The following is a 23,681-nucleotide window of genomic DNA, read 5'->3' on the forward strand; positions in this document are numbered from 1 at the left end:
TAAAATCAGTAATACCTGAATAAATGAATTTTGCTGTTACTGTCACAAATAATGATCCATGCATTGGTAAATCTGAAAGGTGCAAGAATTAGACAAGGCTAAGAAAAGCTTTTCATAATTAGTAAGCAAGAAGTTGGAAGTGCAAACTTGCTCTATCTGGGAATACTAATTGGAAATGTGCTTCCTTTTTTAAAGTTAGTGTAATCTTCAGAACAAATTTATAGGTGCTTATACCTTGAATGTAAGAGCAAGTTTGTTTGGGTTTTTTTTAATTGCCAAATATGGTTGCAAGACAAATGGTAAATGTACTATTGCTCTTTGCATGTGCTATTTTTCATGTAAAAATATGGCTGTTAAACTGAAACAGTATCTTGCACGTGATGATCTCATTTTACTCTTCCCATTATTGCTTGCTGGCAGGGCAGAATATGGAGTGGTATATTGTGTGTGTATATCTATAAAATTGTTGTCTTAGAAAAGATACTTTATTTTAATTTAGGGCAGCCTGGAGTTAAATTAATTCTAGCCTGCTGCTCTATGAATATTGTTTTCTGCGATTCTGTGTCACGGTAGCTCATATATGTGTTCACCCCAGATTCAGAATTGGTCATCCCACTTGTCTGTTTCATCTGCCATAAATGCATTTCTTTTGTTAACAGTACATGCAGAGCCAGTAAACTACTAGTTCAAGCAGCAAGTGCAAGTGTTTATTTGCCTGTTTTCATATGTAATATGTGGATATGGGTGTCTGGCTGTTAATTCCTAGGCATTTTTGGTAGAATTATATTAGTTTTATGAAGAGTGTTTTCATGTGATTGTACTATATATGTCTGTCTTCTCTGAGAGCTTTGAAACCTGTTAATCAAGTTCAGCCATGTTTGATAGAAAGAAATAACTTCCGTCTAAATTTCCAATAACCGATTTTAAAATTAGTAGATACATAAAGAAATAGACATTAAAAATGTTGGCAGTGAGGAGGGAGGGTTAGGCACAGCTCGGACTGCTTGCATTCCGGGTGGAGCGGCTTTCAGCAGCTCACACATACCAAGGTGCGCATTTTTGTGAACCAGTTGTAGCACGGGCTGGTTCTTGCTTCGTAAGTTGGGAGAGATGGGTCTGTGGGAGCTGCAAGTACTTAGCAGTTCCCTAGTAGGCACAGAAGGGAGAAAGCAGTGACTGCTCTTTTTTTACTGGCAAGTAAAACTTGAGGAAAACTTAGGATATGTTGAACTCTCAAAGGGAGAAGTCAGCATGTTAAGGGAATATGAGGAATAGAAAGCACATATCCTTGATTCATTATTTGCATTCCTCACAGAGATTTTAAGAGTATATTTTCTGTTGTGACTCCCCTTGGTATGCTGCTTGGCTTTATTCTTTTAGTTCCTGTTGTTGTTTGGCTTGTTTGGGAGTTTTCGTGTTTACTAACCTGCTGTGGCTAAGGAACAGAATTACAGAGAATTATCCCTCCTACTCTTTGTGTCACAAGATGTGGATATGGAAATGTATATAGTTATATAAAAATGCTTCTAAATATTTTGCTTAGTATTTTGGAAAGTCATGAATAATTGGCACCAAAGAGCTCTTAAGAACTGAAGTAACAGATGCTTGAAGGGCTTTTCATTTTGTGACGCAACTAATTTCTTACTACAAAACCTAAATTTTAAATTAAAACTTAAACCTCATGGCTTTACCATGTAGCTATTACAGCAAGTTAACAAGTCTTCCACCAGGGTGCAGTCTTTTCTAAGGATTTCTAACACCTTCAGCTAAGTATCTGTATTTTGCATATGAATACTATTTTTCTGCTGCAGCTATTATAGGCACACAGGTGACTTTATTGTCAGTGTGCATTTGGCTTTTTAATTGTGTTACCTCATTGTGTTTAACCGTTGAGACAAAATTAGGTAAGGTCAGTTAAATGATAAAGTAATGTACAGTCATCAGATTCCAATTAGAAAAAATGTCAGTCTTTCTCACTTTTAAAAAAAATTCTCTAGAATGAAATAACTTCCCCCACCTTTTCTCATTCACTAAATAAATTCACTGTTGCCTTGTGTCAATAGCTAGATTCAAGCAACAGTATTGTAGGATTGAACTTTTCCCATATGAGTTAATAGGGTGCTAATTGTGAGTATTTAAATTCTTTACACATCTGAAGGACAAGCCAAAATACAGCTGCCCAGCTGACGGCATAGTTCTAATTCTGAGTATGAGTTGCAAGTCATAGGACAAAACCTGATCCATCTTCCCTGTCTGCAGGAAAAATACATTAAGCTGTTATGTTTGTCTTGTTTAGGCAATTGTCACCTTATTATTGTCATTCTAATTCTGTTCCCTGGGAGCTGTAGTCATTCTATGCACTATTCAGTGTAAAAGGGAAATGATCATAATTTGACTTGCCTATAGAGATTATTGGCAACAACTGCGATAACCCGAGTATTTGATCAATGGATTAGATACTTGGTAACGTATTTGTTGTATAGATACTTCTACTGTGACTTGTTAAGAGAAAGATACTTGTGTAAGGTCAGATTTACTGTATCTTGGGCCACCTCAGTTTTCTTGTGGTACAAAACCAGTGTATTGTCAAGAATATTTCTGTGTTTTAGTGTCACATCTGCTATTTTAAATGTCATGTTACTGTTCATATAAAGAAGTGCTATAATTTCTGGTTTTGACTGCATGGTGCTGTTTTCAGCAAATGAAATTGGAGTCTTTGAAATAATGCTTGTACCCAGCATATCATATCATATATCACTAAGGATTTTCAGTACTGCTTGAAAGCCAGTAACAAACTTCCTATCATTGACATTGGTGTGATGAGAGGGAACAGTAGAATTTTTTAGATAAATCAACTGTCATGCTTAATTTGAAGATACTTTTAGATAATTGAAAGTAAAATAACATTCTTGTCTGGGAAAGAGTTGCACAAATCAGCTTAAGTAATCTAATGGATCATTGGTAGTGAAAAAATGAGCTCCAGCTTCTTCCTGTGCTTAGCTGTGAACTCCCACCTCCTGCGATTTGATGTTTATTAATCAAATTTGATGTGAGGAAAAAAAATAGTCCAAGAAGGAAATAAAAGACAGGATATTGCTAAAGTTTTCAGTGAGTGGAGTTTGCTGGAGAATAGTCATGTTAGAGCCTTTACAAAGTCGTATACCAGTAATAGGATGGTGTAGCATATCTGAGAGTGAGAGGGTGAAAGATGGCACTGGGTATGTTAGTCTGGGAAGTATAACTTACTGTAACAGGAGCAGCATAATGTGATGTAACTTCTGGCTCTTACAATCATATCCTCCTCTGTGCCAGCTTCAGTGCCCTTCTGACCCCAAACTCAGCTGCTTCAGTCAGTATACGTGGAAGGAATCTCTCTGTATGTACATTCCCATGTCATTCTGCTCAGGTATACCCACCTATGTACCTTGAAAGTATTGTTTTCTGGTGTGTGGAAAGAGCTCGGCACGGGGTCACATGGACACCAGAGGGAGCGGTAATGCTTTGCGAGGGGAAAGTATCAGTATAGCAGCTGCAGTTAGATCTGCTTGGTTTGCTATCAGCAACATTCGTCAGTATTAGCAAGTTAAAAAAAAGGGGGGGGAGGGGAAGAAGAAATGTTGGTCTTCCATACAGATTTCTGCAAACTGGGTTGTTATTTATGCTTGAGCCCAAAGAATATCAAGATTTTTTTTTTTTAAACAGTGAACAGCTAATTAAGGAAATGTTTGCTTGTTGATTGTTTAATCAAATAACTTGACTGTGTTTGTAATGAATTATTTGTTTCAAACTATCGTTGTGGGCATTTTGGGTTTTTATAAGTGTAGTACATGACAAACTTTAACAACTATTGATGTCTTAAATACCTTTTCCTTAGGGAAAATACTGCATTTCTGGCTATTACTAATAAATTGTATCACTGTATTGAAAATAAAACAGTGGGTTTTATATGGATTTTTTTAAAGATTAGCTAATAATAAATTGAATCACAGCTTTATTTTAGCTCTATCTGCTAATTTGTGTGATGAATATAATTTCCTAGTCTGTGTTAGGGTTTTTGTTTTGGTTTTAATTAAAGAACCTAATCTATGTATGGGATATATCTTAAAATAGTGACACATTAGAAAACCTGTTTAAAGGTTTTCATGCCATTAAAGGAAAGCCTAAGGTATAAATCCTTTACCTGAATCCAAATAAAGTATTTTTAGAGCAGTTTAAAGATGATAAGTAACTTAATTGACTTCTATACAAATACTATTTAAATTTCTGCCGTCTTTCAGCTGTGTGTTTGCTGGTTGTATTGTAATAAAACAGTGTGATCCTTATAAGGCTCTAAGAAGTGAGGGTCAGTGGGAATAAGCATGGTTCCATTTTTTTTCTTTTTTTAAGCATCGTTCCTTCAGTGAATCTATTATTGTGGCTGTGGCAATTAAAAAGAAGAAGTAGTTAAAACCAAAAACAACTCTATCCCTCAGTAACAACAAAAGCCAGTGTAAGCATGTGTCACCTAATGTAATTTGTCAAAGTTAGGGGTGAAATTTAGATTGGAATGTAATAGTGCTTATTATAAGCCGAGTGGCTTGTCTTCCTACTCCTCCCTCGCTTGCCAGTGCCATAGTCCAGGGCGAATTGCTCTGTAGGTTGCTGATGCAACTCCTTATAGATTTGCAGACACAATAAGGTGGAAAATGCAAGCCCCTACCCTGCCTACTCCTGAATTTGTTGATAGATAAAGAGGTCTGTGCCGAATTAGCTCATGCTTTGCCTCCACATCTGTGTAGTTTAATTACTGTGTGGGCAGCCTGGCTGATCAAATGAAGGTTATGCCTCTGCAGCAGGACTACAGGCATCGCTGCGGGGGCCATGGCACCTCCTGTTTGGAAAAACCTGTCTCAAGGAACGAACTTTCTAAGAAGCTACTGACTCCACAGGATAAAACTGTAGTAGAAATGATAAGTGATGGAGCTGGAGAAGACAAGATGGCTGCACACTCTCTGCAGTTGATATATCATGAATTAGTTTCATGCTTGTTCAGATAACTTTTAAAGTTGACTGAATTAATATATACTAAGTAGTAATGTACTAAGTAGTCCACAAGGTTGCATAAGAAATGTTTGGTATAACACGTGTAATCTGCGTAAACCCAAACTGTGCCCTTTGCAGTGTTCGAATGAGTGCTGGTAGGGCCTGCTCTGAACCGAGAGTGGAGGCTATTGGTTCTGGCAGCCGCATAGTAATAGAAATCATCTGGCTCAAGCTGTTACTGTTACCAGGTATTAAGTTACGTTTGTCCCACTTTCCAAATGGTGATGTCAGATGTGCATATAAATAAGCTCTCGAGCCATCTAACTGTTTCCAGGTAAAATTGTCTGTGCTTCCTTGAGTACACAGCTGAAAGCATCAGTGATTCATGAGCTGATTCAGGGGTGCATCAGATGCCTTTCTTTGAGAGTCACCACATTTGTCAGCAGGGAGGGGCAAGCAGCTGGGTGGTGATGGCTTCAGTTGTCTGATTTTTATCTGCAGCTACAAGTCTGTCAGCACCTTATGTTAGTTTGCTCAGTCTAAGGATAAAACTCAGGTCAATATCAAACAAATGTACTTCTGTGTGTTTAAGTGCAATGTGCCTGACACTGTAGCACACCTTGATGCCTGCTAAGCATTGCAGTTTAAAACCCTGCTTAAGAAAGGGCTAATATGGTTGTAGCATGAGACAGTTTGGAAGTTCTTGGATTTCTAATTCCATGGATTTCTAGGGATAGTGATCTGGTAATAAAAAGAATGATGATTTGGAGAAATGTGGATGAAGCAGAAATTACATCTTCAGTTTACTTTCATGGTGGAGGCTGAATTCAATGACATGTTTGTTATTAAAACTTTTTATGGCATTCAGGTTGTTCTTTATCCTTTTTTTCGTGAAGGAGCTAATTAGCTAGCCGCAGTCCCTTGTTACTAGATTAGCCACAGGCTAATCATAGTCATAGGCTTTTTTTTATCCTACCCAGTGTGAGGTCAGACAAATTTGAAGCACTCATGTAATTGCATTTGACTGTATGTTACAGTAGCATACCATATTCTACATCTTTTTTTCATTTCTATTCAAAAGTATAGTTATTCCTTGTGCTTCCTTTTGACATGATTTTTCTCACAAAATTCAAGTTGTTTCACTGATTTATTAAAAACTACTGAAATTTGCCTTTCTGATGTTCACTGTTTGTTTTTTTAATGGATGTCAGTATTTCATAATATTACATCATTTTGATGTATACATAGCTAAAAATAACTGCTGTTTTAGGGCTCTTTATGTCCTGTTTCATACTGCTCATCCTCATCCCATTTGCAGCAATGGTGCAGGGTGATGTTATCACTGCTATGACAGAGGTTTTTATTGCATCATGAAGTTACTGAAATTGTCTTTTATCATTTCCTAATTTTGGTCAGCAGTTGCAAACCTGAAATGATATGATATCTTTTCATCGTTTTCAAACTTTTCAGTTATTTCACTTAAAAAACATCTCGAGGATAGTACAAGCTTGTAATCATAGACCGGAAGCTGAGGAAAGGTTTTTCCAACAATCCTTTTGCCCTCCTCCCATCTTTTCTGGGGCAGGAGGAAGTATAGAGGGAATATCCTGGCAGATGTGCTATTGCTCCCTAGTAATTATTTTAAACTGAGAAGTTTCTTAGTTTGATCATGTTCAGTGTGTAAATTCTTATGACACCATGTGCCAGAAGACTCTGCTGGGGAGATTCAGCAGGATTAAGCAGAAATCTGGGAAAGGTGAGCAACTGCTTACAAGGATACTGCTGCTGAAAAGGTACTTGCATGCATTTGATTTTACAAAATTTGATAGTCTATAAGGGCATGAGATTTGATTAAAGCTACTTGAAATTATTGTAAGCTTCAGTTTTTGCCATCGATCTTTTTAGTAGCTTTCCAAACCCCAAAAAATTTGGAGGCTCATTTGATGAGACATTTTTATCATGCAGATTTACGTCCAATAAGCTACTCCAGTTGAGCAGTATCTAGTTCTTTTAGGCCCTGTGTATATTACTTCATATCATTGTTCACTTTTACAGATGCCACTTCAAGGCAGAATCACCTATACAAAATTGCTGGCCTATGGTAAAGCATGGTTTTGGTATTACTGCTGGTTTATTGTTTTTATTTTCTTTTCCCTCTCTTCACAGTTTTTATAGTGACATGGAGCTAGCTCTTAATGTTTAGAGAGGAGGCATTAACAGGGTTGGGGAAGGAAGCCAGGAATATGGTGTTCACCTTCACCTGACTATTCTGTTATGCCATTATAGTAACTTGAAGCAGCTGGGAGGGAAATTAGCAGGCTTTTTCTCCAGCCTCCTCTACATCATCTGTTACAATTTATAATCTTGCCCTGTTTCCCTTGAAAGTAAATGTTGTTTCATTTCTCCTTCATCTCCTCTTAATCTCTACCATACAGAAAAGTTCTGTCTGTGCTTTCTGATGGGATCAGCTGCTGCAGGCCCATTGCAGCCAACCATATAGCCAGTGTGACCTCCTTTCCCTTTCACTGTGCATGCTGCCTGCAGCTTCTTCCCAAAGCCTTCCTTGTCCACTGCTCTTTGGTTGGCATGTACTTCATTCTAATGTAGGATCTGATGTGCTAAATTTTTTTAATTGATTTTCTAACTTTGGGAAATTTAGTTTTGATTTGTTTTCTGGATGTTCTTTCTCCCTTGTTATAAACCTTGTGCATTAAAGAGAGAGTATAGAGTTCTCCCAGTCTCTACTTTAGCTCCTAAATTCATGTCCTCCTTCCACGATATCTCACTGATTTTTACGGTCTAAAATCCCTTTCCTTCTTCAATTTTTTTCGTCTTTTCAGGTTGTTTTTATGTCTTCCTGTAGCATGACAATGTTGATAGAATGCTACTTGACACACACAGTTCTAAAGGTACTTATATTTTGTTTTTAAAAGCAGTCTCTTTTCTGTCGTGGCTGCAGTATGTTGTTTTTAAATCATGCATGTTATAAAAACTTGTTGCCCAGAAATGTAGTTAGTTGCTTGTCTGTCTTGCATAAGTTTGTTGTAATTCATCTAGTATTCCCCTGTTCCCAGGAGCTTAAAACTCTTAAAAATAATGAATAATTCTTTGCATATCTTCCCCAAAGGAAGCTACCAGAAGAAAAAAAACAAAAACCCACACAACAAAGAAAATAACACCCTCCAAACTACCAGACAAGCTCAGTTACATATTTGGTAGTGAAGACAGAGGGCAACTTGCACAAATGATACAAAAACTGGATATGGGCTCTGTTCCATATTCATATTGGTCAAGCTCAGTGCAGTGCAGCTTGTGTAAGATATGGATTTCAGACTGTTAGGAGAAATGGCCGTTAAACTACTTTGGAATCTGACATCAGCAGTTCAGTGTGTCCTGGATTACCATTGTACCTCATCAGCTGGCAGGTACTGCTCCCTCTACAGCCTGCTAACTTGAGGAATTTTGTAAGTACATTGTTGGTGACAGTACAATATTAGCCAGTTTATTTCAAGTGTTAGATAGTTTCATAAAACAGTAGCTAACAATTTAAAACTTAACTGATCACTGATCATCCTAAGGTAGTTCTTAAAGAAGGTGTTTTATGTGGTTTGTTCCTCACAGTCTTTCCAGGGGATTGGATGTTGTCACTGGCTTAATGCTTTCTATGCTACTTAAGGATTTACTCTTTTCCCCATCTGTTGCAAAGCATGGCTGTTACATGTGAGCAGAAAATAATGAAGATTTATTTTTAGTTTCTTGTGTGAAATTTATTTCTGAGAAGGTTTGCTCTTTTGTAGAAATGAGCTCTGCCTCTTGGTAGAAAATTGCACTGGACTGAAGAAGAATCTTCAAAACATGTCCAGAGCTTATGTGACACTGAGGTGGCCTGGTTTCAGAATATTGAGTACTTAAAGGGATTAGCACCATATACTGGTCTTACCTGGAAACTTAAGTAAAGTGTCTTTTTTTTGTAGAAGTACACTGTTTTGAATTTATAGCTAGGTTTCCAAAAATCTGGTTGTTTTAACGAGATATTGTACACTGTAGAAGTCCAAAGGAAGGGTAAAGGAACTATAAGTAGCAAATCCAGTCATTATATGCTGTAATAATGCAGAATCATAGGATGCTTTGAGTTTAAAGACCATATAATCCATGGCACACACACCCTACACACATACCCCACTTGCCATGGTCAGGGACATAGTTTACAAAGTCAAGTTGCTCAAAGCCAACCTGATGGTAGCTTTTAGAACTATTCAAATTTATGTACAGTGTAGAAGGCGCTGAGGTAAGAAAGGATAACATCTGGATGATTATTTATGGAAATGTTTGTTTATTTGCCAATATATTGCTTAAGACAGATACCATGTGACTTTGTTGCTTTCCATAATTAACTTTCTTCAATCTTACTAGTCCCTACCCTGTGTCTCTTGAAAAGGTACACACTATGTTAATTGCAGGGCATTTATCTTTCCAGAAATTACTTCCATTCAAAATACTAGAAAGACAATAAGCCTTACTGGTTTTACGCAGTATTTGAAAAGGCTGGTTAATCCACAGTGGAGGATCAGGTTTTATCTCCTCTAAACCCCAGACCACCAGCAGGGACTATGCATACTCCAGGCATTTTCTGATAGCATCAACTGTATTCAGGTATTAAGTGAGGTGGGTTTTTTTTAGCCTTCCTGCAAAAGAAAAATTTCTCTTCCAATATGCTCAACACATTTTTGGCATCTATATCTGTTTTATGTAAGATTAGAGTTTGAGGGTTTTATTATATATTTCACAACAGCATTCTTGTTGAGTAATTTGTTAGATTTGTAATTTGTTAAAAGTAGAGCTATTGGTTTTTTTTTTTTCATTCTAATACTCCAGAATTCTTTTCCTTCTGCCTTTAAAGCAATTTGCAATGATTATCTTTAGTGACTGAGATGGATATTTTCCAACAGGAAATCTGATCCTTGGGCTTTATCTGTATTCATCAGCCCCATTTGTTGTCTTTCTTTTATCTTTGTGTACATTCTAATGGCTTTACATTACAGTTATAAAAAGCAAAAAGAAAATGCTTATAAATTCTTCATGATTATTGTGTCAGTTATTCCAAAATGTTTTCTGAAGGAGTGGCACTTCATCTGTCGTTCTGCTTTCTTCATGCTTTATCAGAGTTAGTGTTAAGCTAGAGGCCATCTGTGTAGCATGCAGTGATTCACTGGCTATATCTATATTAGTGAATTAAGTGTGTCTGAGGCTAATTGACATAAGATGGCTCATGTCCATAGTCCTAGCCCCAAAACAGAGTAGTTATATCCAAAGTTACTTCTGGGAATGGTCCCCTTACCAAGGATGGCTCTCTGAATGGTGCCTTCAAATTGCTTGAAAGAATGCTAATTGACCTGGACAGAAGCTGTTTTGGGCACTTTTTTAACAGTTTAGTGATACAGGCAGTTCATTTCCATGCACTGAAATGCTCACAGCACTGTTGGTTTTACCGGTATAGATGTGTAACCTCTACAAGTTTAGACAGCTAAATCAATATGTTACTTGTTTATCATCATTTCTAAATTTGCACTTGGCTGCATTCTCAGAATGCACTGGGATACTTTAAACCATATAACTGCATATTGTTAGGTGATCAAAAAATGTAAAATTAGTCATTATTACTATTATTTTACTTTCCATGTGCATAGGTTTGTATTTATTCTAAGCATACAGATATTTTTAGGTTGAGTGTTTTATAAAGGTCCAATTGCATTCGTTTTTACAAACTGATTTCTGGGAAGATTTTGAGAAAAAGAAGGTACTTGCTCCCAAGGTGGCTTTTTCCTCTCCACTTGGAGACCTTAAAGAATTTATGTTCCTAGTGTGCAAATCCCAGCAGGATCCTCTTATTCAGATGTCTAATTCAATTCTTTTTTTTTTCCATGAATATTTGATGTCTCTGGTTGAGTGCTCAACAATTAATTGATGTTCATATTTTTGTTTGATTTACCACATAAATAAGGACATGTAAACTAGTACATGTACTTTGATTTGTGGTCAGAATGTGGAATAAAGTTTGGCAGAGAAATTGTAAATAAATTTAATTGCAGGAAAAGACTGGTTTGTGATGAAGGCAGAAAAGTGCAATTGTTCAAGTTGCCAAATCTGTTCAGAAAGTAATGGTGAAATTACAGATAGCTATGTGAGGTGAAAAAATGGCATGACAATAAGTTCTTAATAAATGCTTGTAGATTCCGTAAATTTAAGAAAGAGACTACAAGGATTAGTAACCAGTGCATTCTGTATTTTTATTCTGTGTTCTGTGGTTCTGGGGTTTTTTTAGTAACTGTTGAATGACACTGAAAGAAGTATTGTGGAAATGTTAACCATGGTGGCTATAGCAATTGCCAAAATCTAGAAAAGCTATTTCTAGGCTGCTGTTTTCATGAGATTTAGATCTACAATTAGTGTACTGTTGGATAATATTCTTCTAATTACCAGGCTTGCTATGGGAACCTATTTGCCCTTCTTCTCAAAGCACTGCCAGAATGTGGCAGAGAGTATGGATTAATAATAGAATGGGGGAAAGGGCCGTTTTCCTATAATTGAGAGATAGTACTTTGACTGCATGTAGTCTGGACTTTCACACCTCATTCTAGAAACAGCTGACATGTTTTTTTGTCAGTGATGTTTGATTAATATCCATAAGCAGCGTTTCTGTTGGCATACTTATAGTGAAATATATAATTATGAGGTGTTACAAAATTTTAATATTTTCAATTATTAAAAAAAAAACTTAAAATAAGAGGTTTTACAGTTTTAAAAAAAAATATTTTAAAGTTCAAAGAGTATTTTTTCTTATTACTACAGTTTGAAAAGCATGTAATATTCCTACATTTCAGAAATGTGCAAGATAAGTATTTGCAGTTGAAAAGGAGTACACAAGTCTTTGCAGATGAACCAGATTGCAGTTTAGCAAAATGTTCTGAGTAAGTGTGTATTTCTAAGCATGTGACGTGTGACCATTCAGGTGTTGTGGTATTTTGCCAGATTATGCCTTTGTAGGATAAATTTGTTCTGCATAGACAAGACAAGGTAGGTGGCTATTACCATCTGTGATAATATAGTGAGCTGTGTTATTTATAATGGTTTGAGAGAAAGTCAAAGAACTGAGAGTTCTTGATGGCATAAATTCGGGGCATTATTGTTGTGAAGATAACTTCAGTGTAATGCTTAGGAGGCACAAAATCAAAAAATTTACTCCTTGCATACAAAACCTCCTAGTCGGATTTCTTCTGAAAAAAGTAATGAAGTCCCTGGAAGTCTGAAAGTAAGCTGTTGTTGTGAAAAAATATTAGGTCTCTCTATTTGTGTGTTTGATAATGGAACTGTGAAACTAGAAAAAACAGAGAATCACTTTCTTAATCGTATGTACCACAAGGCCAGCTTGCATCCTGAATTTGGGAATAAAACCCAAGACAGAATTGCCATAGAAATTTTCTGTTCAATGAGAACAGCTCTTCAGTTTGTACTCTGATAGAATGCTGTGTTGCTCTAGCAGGTGTTTCTTTCTCCACTTACTTTCGTGCTATCTGAACACACACACACACACACAAAAGTATTTCTCCAGTTTAAATTTAATAATAGTTAAATAATAGGAGAAGTAATGGTCAAATGAAGCTATACTTGGTTATAATATGTGTAGTTTTCTTCATAGAATAATGAAATATATGTAGGTTACTTATATAAGCCAGTTTAACAGCTATTCATGTCCACTGTTATGAAAGTTACACAACTTCATACATGATATATGTTAAATATTTACTTGTGTATTTGCATTAAAATGTCTTCATATTTGTAGTTGCTTGTCTCAGCAAGTACTTTTAGAACATGTGGTCATTAATCTCTGGTGTTCAAAGTCTATAATGTATTTAAAGTGCATTTGCTTGATTCTAATCTTGGGAGTATCTAATAGAGTTTTGGCTTTGGTATTTGAAAAAATAAAAGCTACTATTTCCTAATGGAAACCCCCATCTTTAAAACATGCTCTAAGTTATCACATTATGTAGGAATGATAACTTTGTTCTGATTTTTGTTTAAAGTAAGTATTTGGTTTTTTATATATATACTTTTAAAAATTTTCTTGTGAAATGCACTTACTAGATAAATACATCTGTTGTCAAAACATCACTCAGACCTAGGATATGTTTGTGAAGAAATCCACATAAATTATTTTTATTTTAGTATTTACCTTGATACTTCACTTAGTGACCTAATAGTATTCACTGAAGGCAAGTTCTTGCATTCTGTGCAGGCTCTGTTTTACAAGACACGTTATTTGTAGATAATGCTATGTCAGAAGCTGTATTTAGTTGAAAATTTTATTATTACTGTCACAATACATAGTACAGTCTAGAGACATTCGTTTGTATTGCTGCCAGCTTTGTGGTGAATACATGAATATTTGAAATTGTTATAGTGGCTTTCATAATGTGTTAGTATTTGGGATTTTGGTGATGGTCTGAAATAAGGTGGCTGGTGTGGGCAGTACTATGTTGTGACTCTACTATGGGCACGCCATACAATGCTTAGTTAAAATTTCTTGCATGGGCCTACAGGAGTTCCTAACTTGTGGTACCATTTGTATTAGTGCATCTTCGGCATTCAGATACTCTTCTGTTCAGGCACTCTGGAGAAATCTAGACACTATTGTAGATTATTTCTCAAAATATATTGACTTCGGGGTTTTTCAAGAATTCATGAAAACGTGATGGAGATAATAACAAATGTAGAGGGTTCTGATGTTTTGCTTGAAGAGCTAAACTCAGACTGCAGTTATACTTGAGATTTGATGAGCTGTCATCCTAGATGGAAACAGAGTGACTAGTAGTAGTATTAGTAAGAAGAATACGTCTGGGAATTGTCTTTGTTGAAAAGATAAAAGGCTGGAGAATTAATACTGTTAGTAATTGTACAGCTCAGATATTCCTGGATGTGAAGCCCAGCAGGTCTGATGAAGCAGCCACTGAAGCAGTAAGAGGTGATGCTAGATTTGATTTGTTTTTGGGAAACAGTGAGAATGCAGTAGAAGAGTTAGTCCTGTAAAAGAAGTTTGGACCACAGCTGTGAATCACTGTGGATTTCATTTAAATAAAATGGAAAAATAAATGAAGCTTACATAGCAGTGTATTTATCTAGAATCTGTTGGAGTTGCTGGTAGTGCAGTTTCTTTGGAGACTGATGTCATCCTTCAGCCACCTCAGTCTTTTGAAACTACACTCCAGCATAAGCTCTTTGTTTGGCTGTCATGTATCTTTTATTATTTCCCTTCTAAGCTGGAGCATTATTAGTATGAAAACATAAAATAGTATCTTAATTTCTTTCCTCTCAGTGTTCCTATAGATACTAACAAGGTATTTTCACTGACTTGAATAACTTTTTTCTTTGAAGCGTTGAATCTTTTTCTTCTTGTAATGTCTAACAAAGTGAAACTTGGAAGGTTGCTGATGCTCATAACTTTTACACTTCTTTCAACAAAGATTAACGAAGATTGCGTTAGAAAAAGATTAAGAACATCATGAAGGTATGTATTTGGGTTTCCTCTGTTTGCAAAGGCTTCTTGGTAGGATAAGAATTTTATAACCAGATTTCAATCAAACTACAGATTGGACCATCTATCATGTAGTCTCATGTTACAAAATGTGTTACAAAAGTTTAACATATTTAAATGCAATTATAGTTTGTATGTGATTGTGTATGAAGGGCTTGGGCTCTTTAATCTGCACAAGACCTTCTGAGTTTGCTCACAGTTCTCCTGAAGTGTGATACAGTCTGTCAGGGTGGATGCTGGATGGTAGGACCCCTGGTATGGTGTGTATGGTCTGATGGGCCCACATGGAGACCTCATTCCAAACAGGCCAGCACAGGCTGGTTGGGACAGTATCCTGAATGCACATTGTGGGACACTCCTCCAGGTGTTTGAAAAGCACAGCTGTTGGGTTTTGTATTCATCTAGCAGGCTGGCCAAGTACAACATTAAGAATCTTGATTTGTCAGCCTGTCCTAGGTGTTCACAATAAACCAGAAATCAAACAAATAATGCTGAGTATTAACGTGTGCAGTGTTTCACTGGAAGCCTAATGTGAGATAGTTGGTTTCTGAGGTAGACAAGGTGAAGATGGACAATGCAAATGTTGTTTTGAAGGATTCAGCTGCAAACATCAGTTGTGATAATAATTGGGTTTAACTGTTGAATTGGAATTCGTGGTGCTCTCAGGGCCAGGGGGAAAGAAAAAAACAACCTGAAAAGATTGCTGATGACACTGGTAAAACATTCAGACATGAAATCAAATTTGAGGAAGTTTGTTGGTGCACACTAAAAATCTGAGCAGAGCCTTGTAGCAAGTTGTTGTGTTTGCCATTTTCAGAAACTACTTAGGACAAATCTTGGGACAGGAATTTAGTAAGTGAACGTCTATGAGTTGAGTAAATGAGTGTACATTATTTGAGGCAGCTGCAGCAGCAGCTTCGTTAAGTTCTAAGCAGGGGTTTCATTGCTGTGTGTGGCACCAGTCTTCACTGTGTGTGTCAGCAGCAGCAGAGTCAAGCTTAAAAGCTTTGGCCCTACTGAGAAACAGCCTTCTATGGAACTAAAATACTGCCTGCTTTACGCTTCATGAATGGATTGGATTTTCAAGTAAGTTTATCAGGCATAGATTCAAGTTATGGGACTGCAATGGATTTTCTAATAAAGATGGTATCTTGTTGAAAAGGTTGCAGCTTTTGTTTGGCACCACAAGTTTGTGAGTTGTCATGAGTTCCTTAGTCCTTGAGTTTAGAGCAAGAGTCATGTCGAATTAGGGGTAAAGAGAGCCTATTTGCAACAATGCTCACTTAAGATAATTCAAATTAGAATATTCAATAGTGTGAAATCCTTGTTACAGTCAGGATTTTGTCTTATGATTATCTAGGATGTTGATGTTAATAGTATCTCAAAGAGGGAGACAGGGTACAAGTAAATGAGCAGGAAAAACCTGTCCCTCTTGCATCATAATGGGCGGTGTTCAGGCAAACAGAAATGGTGCAAGGTCATGTTGTCAGTTCCCCACTGGTAATGCTGTTAGAAAGATAGTTTTAAGACAGGTGAGGTGGAGAGCTGTGATAGAAATGGCACCTGCTTGTTCTTCAGCTGAATACAAAGATGAGGAGGGAACTGATAGTTGGACTGTGATAGTTCATGTCTGCACATGTCATGTTTTGCCAGACATTGGCTTAATATATATTCGGCACATTTATGGTTGTGGTAAAGGGAGCCAAAATATCCAAATGAGCCAGATGTTTTATACTGTTACATGAACCAGTTTCTGGTATACTCCAAGCCCATTCAGGGCTACTGTTTATAGTAAACTATATATTGCCCTAGATGTACCTAGTGTAGGCTTCTTTTTGTTAGTATTTTTTCCCAAATACCTGAAAACAAGCCTGAAAATCTCTGGCCTGAATAAAAACCTGTGTTGTTACTAAATATGTATTTTTCATGGACAAAAATATTACTCATCTTCGCAAAACTTTTTTCTCATGGACTTGAATGGAACTAAGTGAATTATTGCTGTCAGAAGAATAGAATATGTAATAAGTTAATTTGATTTTCAAAGAGATACAATCTTTTGATTTCCTAATCAAGAGACCCTTAAAGTAACCAGGTTTTCAGAAAACATTGAAATCACTTGCCCTTCAAAAAGTCTGCACATATTTGTCTCTGGTTGCCCATGTATTTTCCTATTTTTCAATACTTCACATATCCTGTTGTTCTGGCTGTTCACCAGAGGTGTGTATGTCTGTATGTTTTGTTCTTTTTGGGGAGTGGTGGTGGTGTTGGTTTTGTTTGGGATGTGTAGCTTTTTTAAAATGTATTTATTGTTCCATTTATTTCTTTATTTAAGTTAAACCTCTCTGAACAGAGGAGTGATCCAAGCTGAAAGGCCAGGAGTGGCTGTAAATGAGTTTCATTGCATTTCAGTTTCTTGAATACTTTGGTTCTTATGTCCAGTGTGTAGCACCAGTTCAGGGTGCCATGCTAACAGTATGGAGCATCTTTCCCCGTGTGTAGTTTTCCTTATTACTCCATCTTCGCCAAGGCTTCAACATAGTACTTAAGTGGGCTTTTTAAAAGACTTTTTTAAAACGTTACTATCCCATATACATTGTTTGTTTCATTAGTAATTTAATTCTGGTCTTCCATTACATTAGTTGCTTTAATTCTTTTTTGTACATACTAGCCGCATCTTTCTTTGTCAGGATCTAATTGTTCTAGTTGGTATTGAAAGTTATAGAGAAGTTTAGAAGATTGTTATTGTTGATGTGTATGACCTACGACTTGGTGAAATTAAGGAAGCACTTTGAATTCCTGAAAAACTTTTTCTGTGATCAAAGCATACCTTTCTAGCCTATAACTACAGATCCAAGTCGTTTCAAAACATGAAATTAGCTGTTGCAACTGATCATAACATATGAGTGTTTGCACAACTGTTTTTCAGTAATAGAAAATTTATTACCTTTAAATTTCTTGTATATTTAGAGCAAGAAGTGTGTTTATGCTAAACTGTTCTGCTGTTTGCATAGGAGCTGTATGCCAGGCTGTTGAGATTAGAATTTAAGACTAGTAAAGCTCATGTACAAGCTAATTTGCAAAGCTTCTTCTCTACACTGAAATTCCAGGCCATGCATTCTCTCTGCAGGAAACAAAAGGAATATTTGGAGGATTGAGCTCTGTACAGCTGTCTATAAACAGTTGGTACTTACGTAGCATAAAGGAATCATACTGAAGAGTCTACTACAGTCTGGTATTATAGTTGAAATATAGTGTTACAGTGCTATTACACGCAATGTATTGACAAATAGTGCAACGTCCTCCCTCAAAACTAGGAGTATCTTAAAGAGAATTAAGTGTTTGTATTAGAGGTGGGGAACATATTTCTGTTGTTTGGTTTGAAGTTTGGGTTTTTCTTGGGGAGGAAGGCAGGGTTTGTAACTGATGCTTTGGGATTACTGATGGCATTATTTTGTTTTATTTTCTACTTTTCCTCTGCAAACTTGAGAGTTCGGGGTGAGATAAGAAAGGAGGATTCTTCTTTGGAGAGCTGGAACCCAGATAAAATGAATAACAATGTAAAGAGCTCAGGATTTAGTAAAATGAAGTTGATCCTTGCATTGGTGTAGGGAAAAATTAGATCATCACTTTAAAGGTAGTTTGAGTCCTGGTTTCCTGTGAAATGCTTGATAAGACATTTGTGAGAACTTAATGACAGTTGTCAGCACTGAACAAATGATGACTGTTTTAGTTTGCAAAGGTCTTTTATTATATACCTGAATTTTTTTTTTTTTTGGAGAGGGAAGAAAGGAACTAGATTCTTGAACTTTGAGATTTTCTGTGTTCAGCGGAACTGTTTTAACACATTTTAATAAAGGAGATATTAACAGAGGAGAACATCTAGGATATTCATATTGTTCAGCTTGGCCGGGACATGACTTTAATAAAAAGCATAAGGTTAAGTATATATGTTCCATATAACACTGTGGAAAGACATGAATTATTTGATGATGTATACAGCTTTTTTTTTTTTTTTTAATGCTAAAGTAGCTGTTCAGTCTTGGTGGAATGGACAAGTCCAGAATAATTTGCAGATTCTATTTTGAGTACCTTATGTGTTTCTGTATAGGGATTTTTACTTCATCTTAAATGTTTTTATGAGATTTTATTTTGATAATGAAACTGTTAAAACAGTCAAAGCTCAAGCTTTGACTCATACCAACAAATAGGAGGAAATTAGCTCTAGCCCCAGCATTTATTAGACAAGCTACAGCAGTGTAGCTTCTGCCGGTGTAGAAATGTTACATATGGCATCCTTGGCTATATACACCTGCTGTTTTCCCCTGAACCAGATGTAGTATTCATCTGACCCCTGCTTAGTTTGAAAAATGACTGGAAAGCCAATGTAGAATCTTCCTACTTTTCTGAATGAGCTCTCTGAAGAGTGAGTGATTGGACAGAAAAAGGGAAGTTCAGGCTGTCTTTGAACTGCTCCTTTTGGTCATGACCATAAATGCACAGGCTTTGTTAATTAAAGTTGATTGGATTACAGATTTGACTCATCTGGATATAAGATGTAAGCTAAAGGAAGGAAGTGTGATAAAAGGATAAGAAAATGTAGGGGAAGAGAAAACTTAGGATTTAGATTTTAGGACAGTGTTGAGCTATGACTTAAAAAAAGTTATAAACAATTTTAGAAGGTTTTGCTTTCTTTGCAGATACTCAGTTGAAACTTAACTCACATAACTGAGTATTTTTAAAGATAAAAGCAACCATATTTAAGTGTATTTTTTAGTCTTTTAAAGACCGTAAAAGCAAATGATTGCGCAGGGAAGATTTTTGCTGACTCCTTAACTCACTCGAGAATTTATGTAATAAGGAGGGGGCTATGGCAGTGGTTCATGTAACAATAGCATACAGAGTACTTGGAATATCCTGAACGCTAATCAGACATGAATGGTATTTGCATGTCATACAGTACAGCATGATTTGCCTTACTAGCTCTGGTATCTTTCATTTCTTCTGAAATGTGCCCTTTAAGAACAAATGTGTTTGCTAACATGTTAAAGGTATGGTTATTTCATTGATACCTCACTTAATGAAATAATTATTAATTTAATGAATGTGAAATATTCCTCAGAGATAAGTGGGAATACCATTTCCTTAAAGTCTTTCTGATTTACCATGAGTTAATTATCAGTGTCTGCTGACAAAAATGATACAAAAATGTATGCATATAGTAAATATTTTACCATATACAAAGAGAAATATAAACGTTTAAAATTATTTTCTGATTTTACAGTATTTTTATCATGATTGCATTGAGTTGGTATTGTCATTTTCCAGCAAAATTAAAATCTGTAAATTTGGGTTTTCAATTACGTATCATTGAGACGTTAAGGCTACAGTGCGTATTATAAGTTGTCTTTATATATTGAAGTGTAGAAAGTTCTGAAAATTACATTTTTAATGCTTCATTAACTGTCATTGAGATAATTAATTTACCAAGCTGCTTGACTGTTTACTTTTTGTATATATGACTTCTGTGCTTAAGGTCCATTCTTTGTACAGTGTATCAGCGGGTTTTTTTTTTTTCAAAAGGACTCAAAGAGATTTCTAGCAGTTACTAGCTGCAGCTATGGCTCTCAAGTTCTGATCCTGAATTGCTGCCCTTGGTATCCCTGAATTCTCTTACTCTTGTGTAGCTACAGGACCCAGTATACAGTTTCTCTTTAAACAAGGCAAAAAGAAATAAGTATTTTTCTGGACTTGACCTTGGTATATGTGTTGGTAATGTGCAGAGTAGTATTTATGATGCTTTCACCTGCAGAGTTGTTTTGAGTAGCAAAAACTGATTTGGGAAAAGCAGGCTTAGTCACAAAGGGAAGCAATTTGTTGCAATTTATGTAAGTATCATTGTTGAAAAACGTGAAAAATTTGGTATCTAAAGCAGTAATTACACATATCTACATTTTTCTGTCACCTGTTGTCAATCTGTCTCCGGTTTTGTTTTTTAGCACTTTGATTATTGTTTCCAGTAAACTTCCATGTTTCTGATTACTTCCTTTGGCAGTTCTGCTTTTGGAATGAGAGATTTAGCTGTACTAAAATAATTTTCTTAATAATTTTATTTCAGTTATCTAGAAAAGTATGAAAAAGTCCATCATTTTGGGGAGGAGGATGATGAGGTACAACCAGGCAATCCAAAGCCACAACTTCCTATTGGTGCAATTCCAACTTCCTATAACTACCAGCAACACAGCGTGTCAGGTAAATGTTTGAGGGTAAAAGAGCTATTTTCTTCGTGTGTGGGGGTGCATTTTTTTTTTGACAGTCTACAGAAATAGTGGGTAGATAAATTTGGAATATTGCTAAAACCATCAAATCTGTAGGACAGTCAAATTATTGGTTTCATATACTCAAAAACCTTTCCACTGTGAACCACAAGAAAACAAATATTAAAATCCATAAACTATTTATCTTCTTTACAGATATTATCCTTCTTAATTAGTAGAGCTGTGTAGTTACTTACCTTGAGAAAAATTACCTTGAAAATTTGCAGTGTGTTTCTTTCAATCTCTCGTTTTTCCACAGACTCAAATACGTGAATTGAGCCTACAGTTAGTTAAGTTTTAAATCAGAAGCAGGTGGGCTTTGTGAAATGGACATGTAATTTGTTGTATAGAAATTTACTTCAAATTGTATTACAGTTCCATTCTGCTTTAATTAAAGCTTGTATTTTGTAAGCTTTTTTTTGGGAGTGCTGTAGTGTTGCATTCTGGAGGTGGCAAAGGAGCTGATATGTAGCTAGAAAGGTACACAGTAAGGTGGAATGGGTTCCACCTTTTGACCAGACAAAAAATACATTGAATACTGTAAAAACATGTTAAAAACTGCAATAATTTATAAACAAACACTTTTACAGAATTCTTAAATATAATAATATTGCTTAATGTATTGTTTCAAGATTAATGGATGTATCTGTGAAAATGTTGTGGTTTTTTTATTATTATTTAGATTATCTTCGTCAAAGCTATGGGCTGTCTATGGACTTAAACTCACCAAATGACTACAATAAGTTGGTGCTTTCACTGTTATCTGGACTCCCAAATGAAGTGGACTTTGCAATTAACGTGTGTACTCTTCTTTCAAATGAAAGCAAGCATGTTATGCAGCTTGAAAAGGACCCTAAAATCATCACTTTATTGCTTGCAAACGCTGGGGTGTTTGATGACAGTAAGTATGTGACAATATTTTTGCAACAGAAAGAGTCCATACTTGTTGTAACACCTTTCACAACTCATGATAATTAAAATGTTAATAACTTAGTTCACAGTAATGTATCTAGTTTTTCTCTTTACCCTGTCCACGATTACAGGTTTTATCAAATGTTACAAATACAAATGTTATGTAATAAAAAAAAATTATTTCATGGGTTAGTGAAATGTAAGAATTAGTTTTTTGATAGTAAAGTTCAGTTGTTCAGAATGCTAAATTTACAGCATTGGATTTCCACCTGCTTGTAGTGTATTACTATTTCCTTTTGAATTTGTAGGACCATGCTGATTTGCCATAATACTTTTTAAATGGCAATTGCAGATTTAAAAATTAAGAAAATATAGTCTGAAAAGAATGACTTGTTAACATTTTTGTCCCAGTACTTCACTACACATTTTACTGTAGTAAAACTCAGATTATATAACTCAAGGGAGAAAAGTCTTAATCTGGTTTTCAGAATCACTTAATGTGTATGCACATAAATTTCAAGAGAGAGTTGATTTTATCAAAATACTAAAGTATATGAAATAAATTCTTCAGATATTTTTCAGTGTGAAAAAAATGCCTCCATGCCTAATTATTCCTTGTTAATGGCTCCCTTCAAGAGAGGAGCAAAACCTAAGTTAACCGAAACCATTGTAAAATCATAACAGCATAATTTATAACCTTGGAGTGGTGAGGAGGAAGTATTTACCAGGTTTATGTGCTAAGGGTTTTTTTGTTTGGTTTTTGTTTTGTTTGTTTGTTTTGGACTCTTGTTTTTGTTTGTTTGTGGTTAGTTGGTTGGTTTGTTTTGTTGAGTTGTTTTGTGAGTTTCTTTTGTTTGGCTGGTTGTTGGTTGTGGTATTTTTTTACTGAAATTCAGAAATTACCCCCATAAAAAATTGCTCAAATGAGCCTTTTCAGCCAAGTATAATTGAATCTGATAATATAGATTATGTATAGATTATGTTTATGTAAGCATAAACATTGTATGGTATGTCAAAGATTCTGTTTCAAAATTCTGAGGATGAACCAGTGTTAGCCATTGTGTGTGGTTTAGTTGTTTTTTTTAATCATGGGCATTTTTACCTAACGATTTGTAGCTTCCCTTTCTCCCCCCAGTATTGCATTAGTGTCCTCTAGATTCTCTCTTGCTTTTTCAATTTGTACATTTTTCAATGTCCTTCAGATATGGTTAGACCTTTGGTCATTTAGTGTTTGCATCTGGTCCAGTCATAAGAACTTTCAAAGGAAAATACTTGAAAGGAAGCTAAAGGGAAACTTAGTCCTCCATAGGATTCCAGAATGCTTGCTCTCTAGATTTTTGAGGCTACCATCACTCCCCTATACTTTTGATGAAACTTCTTTCAATTCAGGAATTTGCAAATAATTTAATTTAGTATTGCCATTTAAGGATTTTTTTTGGATGTTACAGGGGTAGACAGTGTTTTCTGGAGTTCTTAACTTGAAGAACAGGTTTATTCCATAGCTCATTGGTAGTGTTTTTTAGAAAAATATTTGAGGTAAATCTGAGGAGAATGATGAGCATGTAATCAACTCACTCTTTTCCATTCCCTGGGAAAAACTTCATTTTTATATTACATGATTATGTCTTCTTCTGAGTAAATCCAGGGAAATGTCCTGGCAGCATTAGGAGGACTAATTGGGACAAGTAGGGGAAAGAATCAGCAAGGGTATGTTTACTTATTTTTGAAGCATGAAACTTCAATTTGAAATACTTACATGGTTTTATAGTATAAATAATAAAGGTAAATCTGCCAGGTTTAATGATTAAATGTATTCTCTAATTAGTAAATTCAGGCATTATGAA

General features: G+C 35.7%; 1 protein-coding gene across 2 annotated transcripts in view; it reads left to right on the plus strand.

The window, feature by feature from the left end:
• The window catches only part of ARID2 (AT-rich interaction domain 2), a 92,967-nt gene that overhangs the window by 32,887 nt on the left and 36,399 nt on the right, over nucleotides 1-23,681 (plus strand). For both annotated transcript variants that reach the window (XM_014871122.2, XM_088165573.1), the window contains 2 exons: nucleotides 20,727-20,860; nucleotides 21,608-21,826. In XM_014871122.2, coding sequence (XP_014726608.1) covers nucleotides 20,727-20,860; nucleotides 21,608-21,826 — 353 coding nt within the window. The remainder of the gene's footprint in view (nucleotides 1-20,726; nucleotides 20,861-21,607; nucleotides 21,827-23,681) is intronic.

This window comes from Sturnus vulgaris, chromosome 5, assembly GCF_052056855.1.
Source record: "Sturnus vulgaris isolate bStuVul1 chromosome 5, bStuVul1.hap1, whole genome shotgun sequence".
In the NCBI taxonomy this organism is placed as follows: domain Eukaryota; kingdom Metazoa; phylum Chordata; class Aves; order Passeriformes; family Sturnidae; genus Sturnus; species Sturnus vulgaris.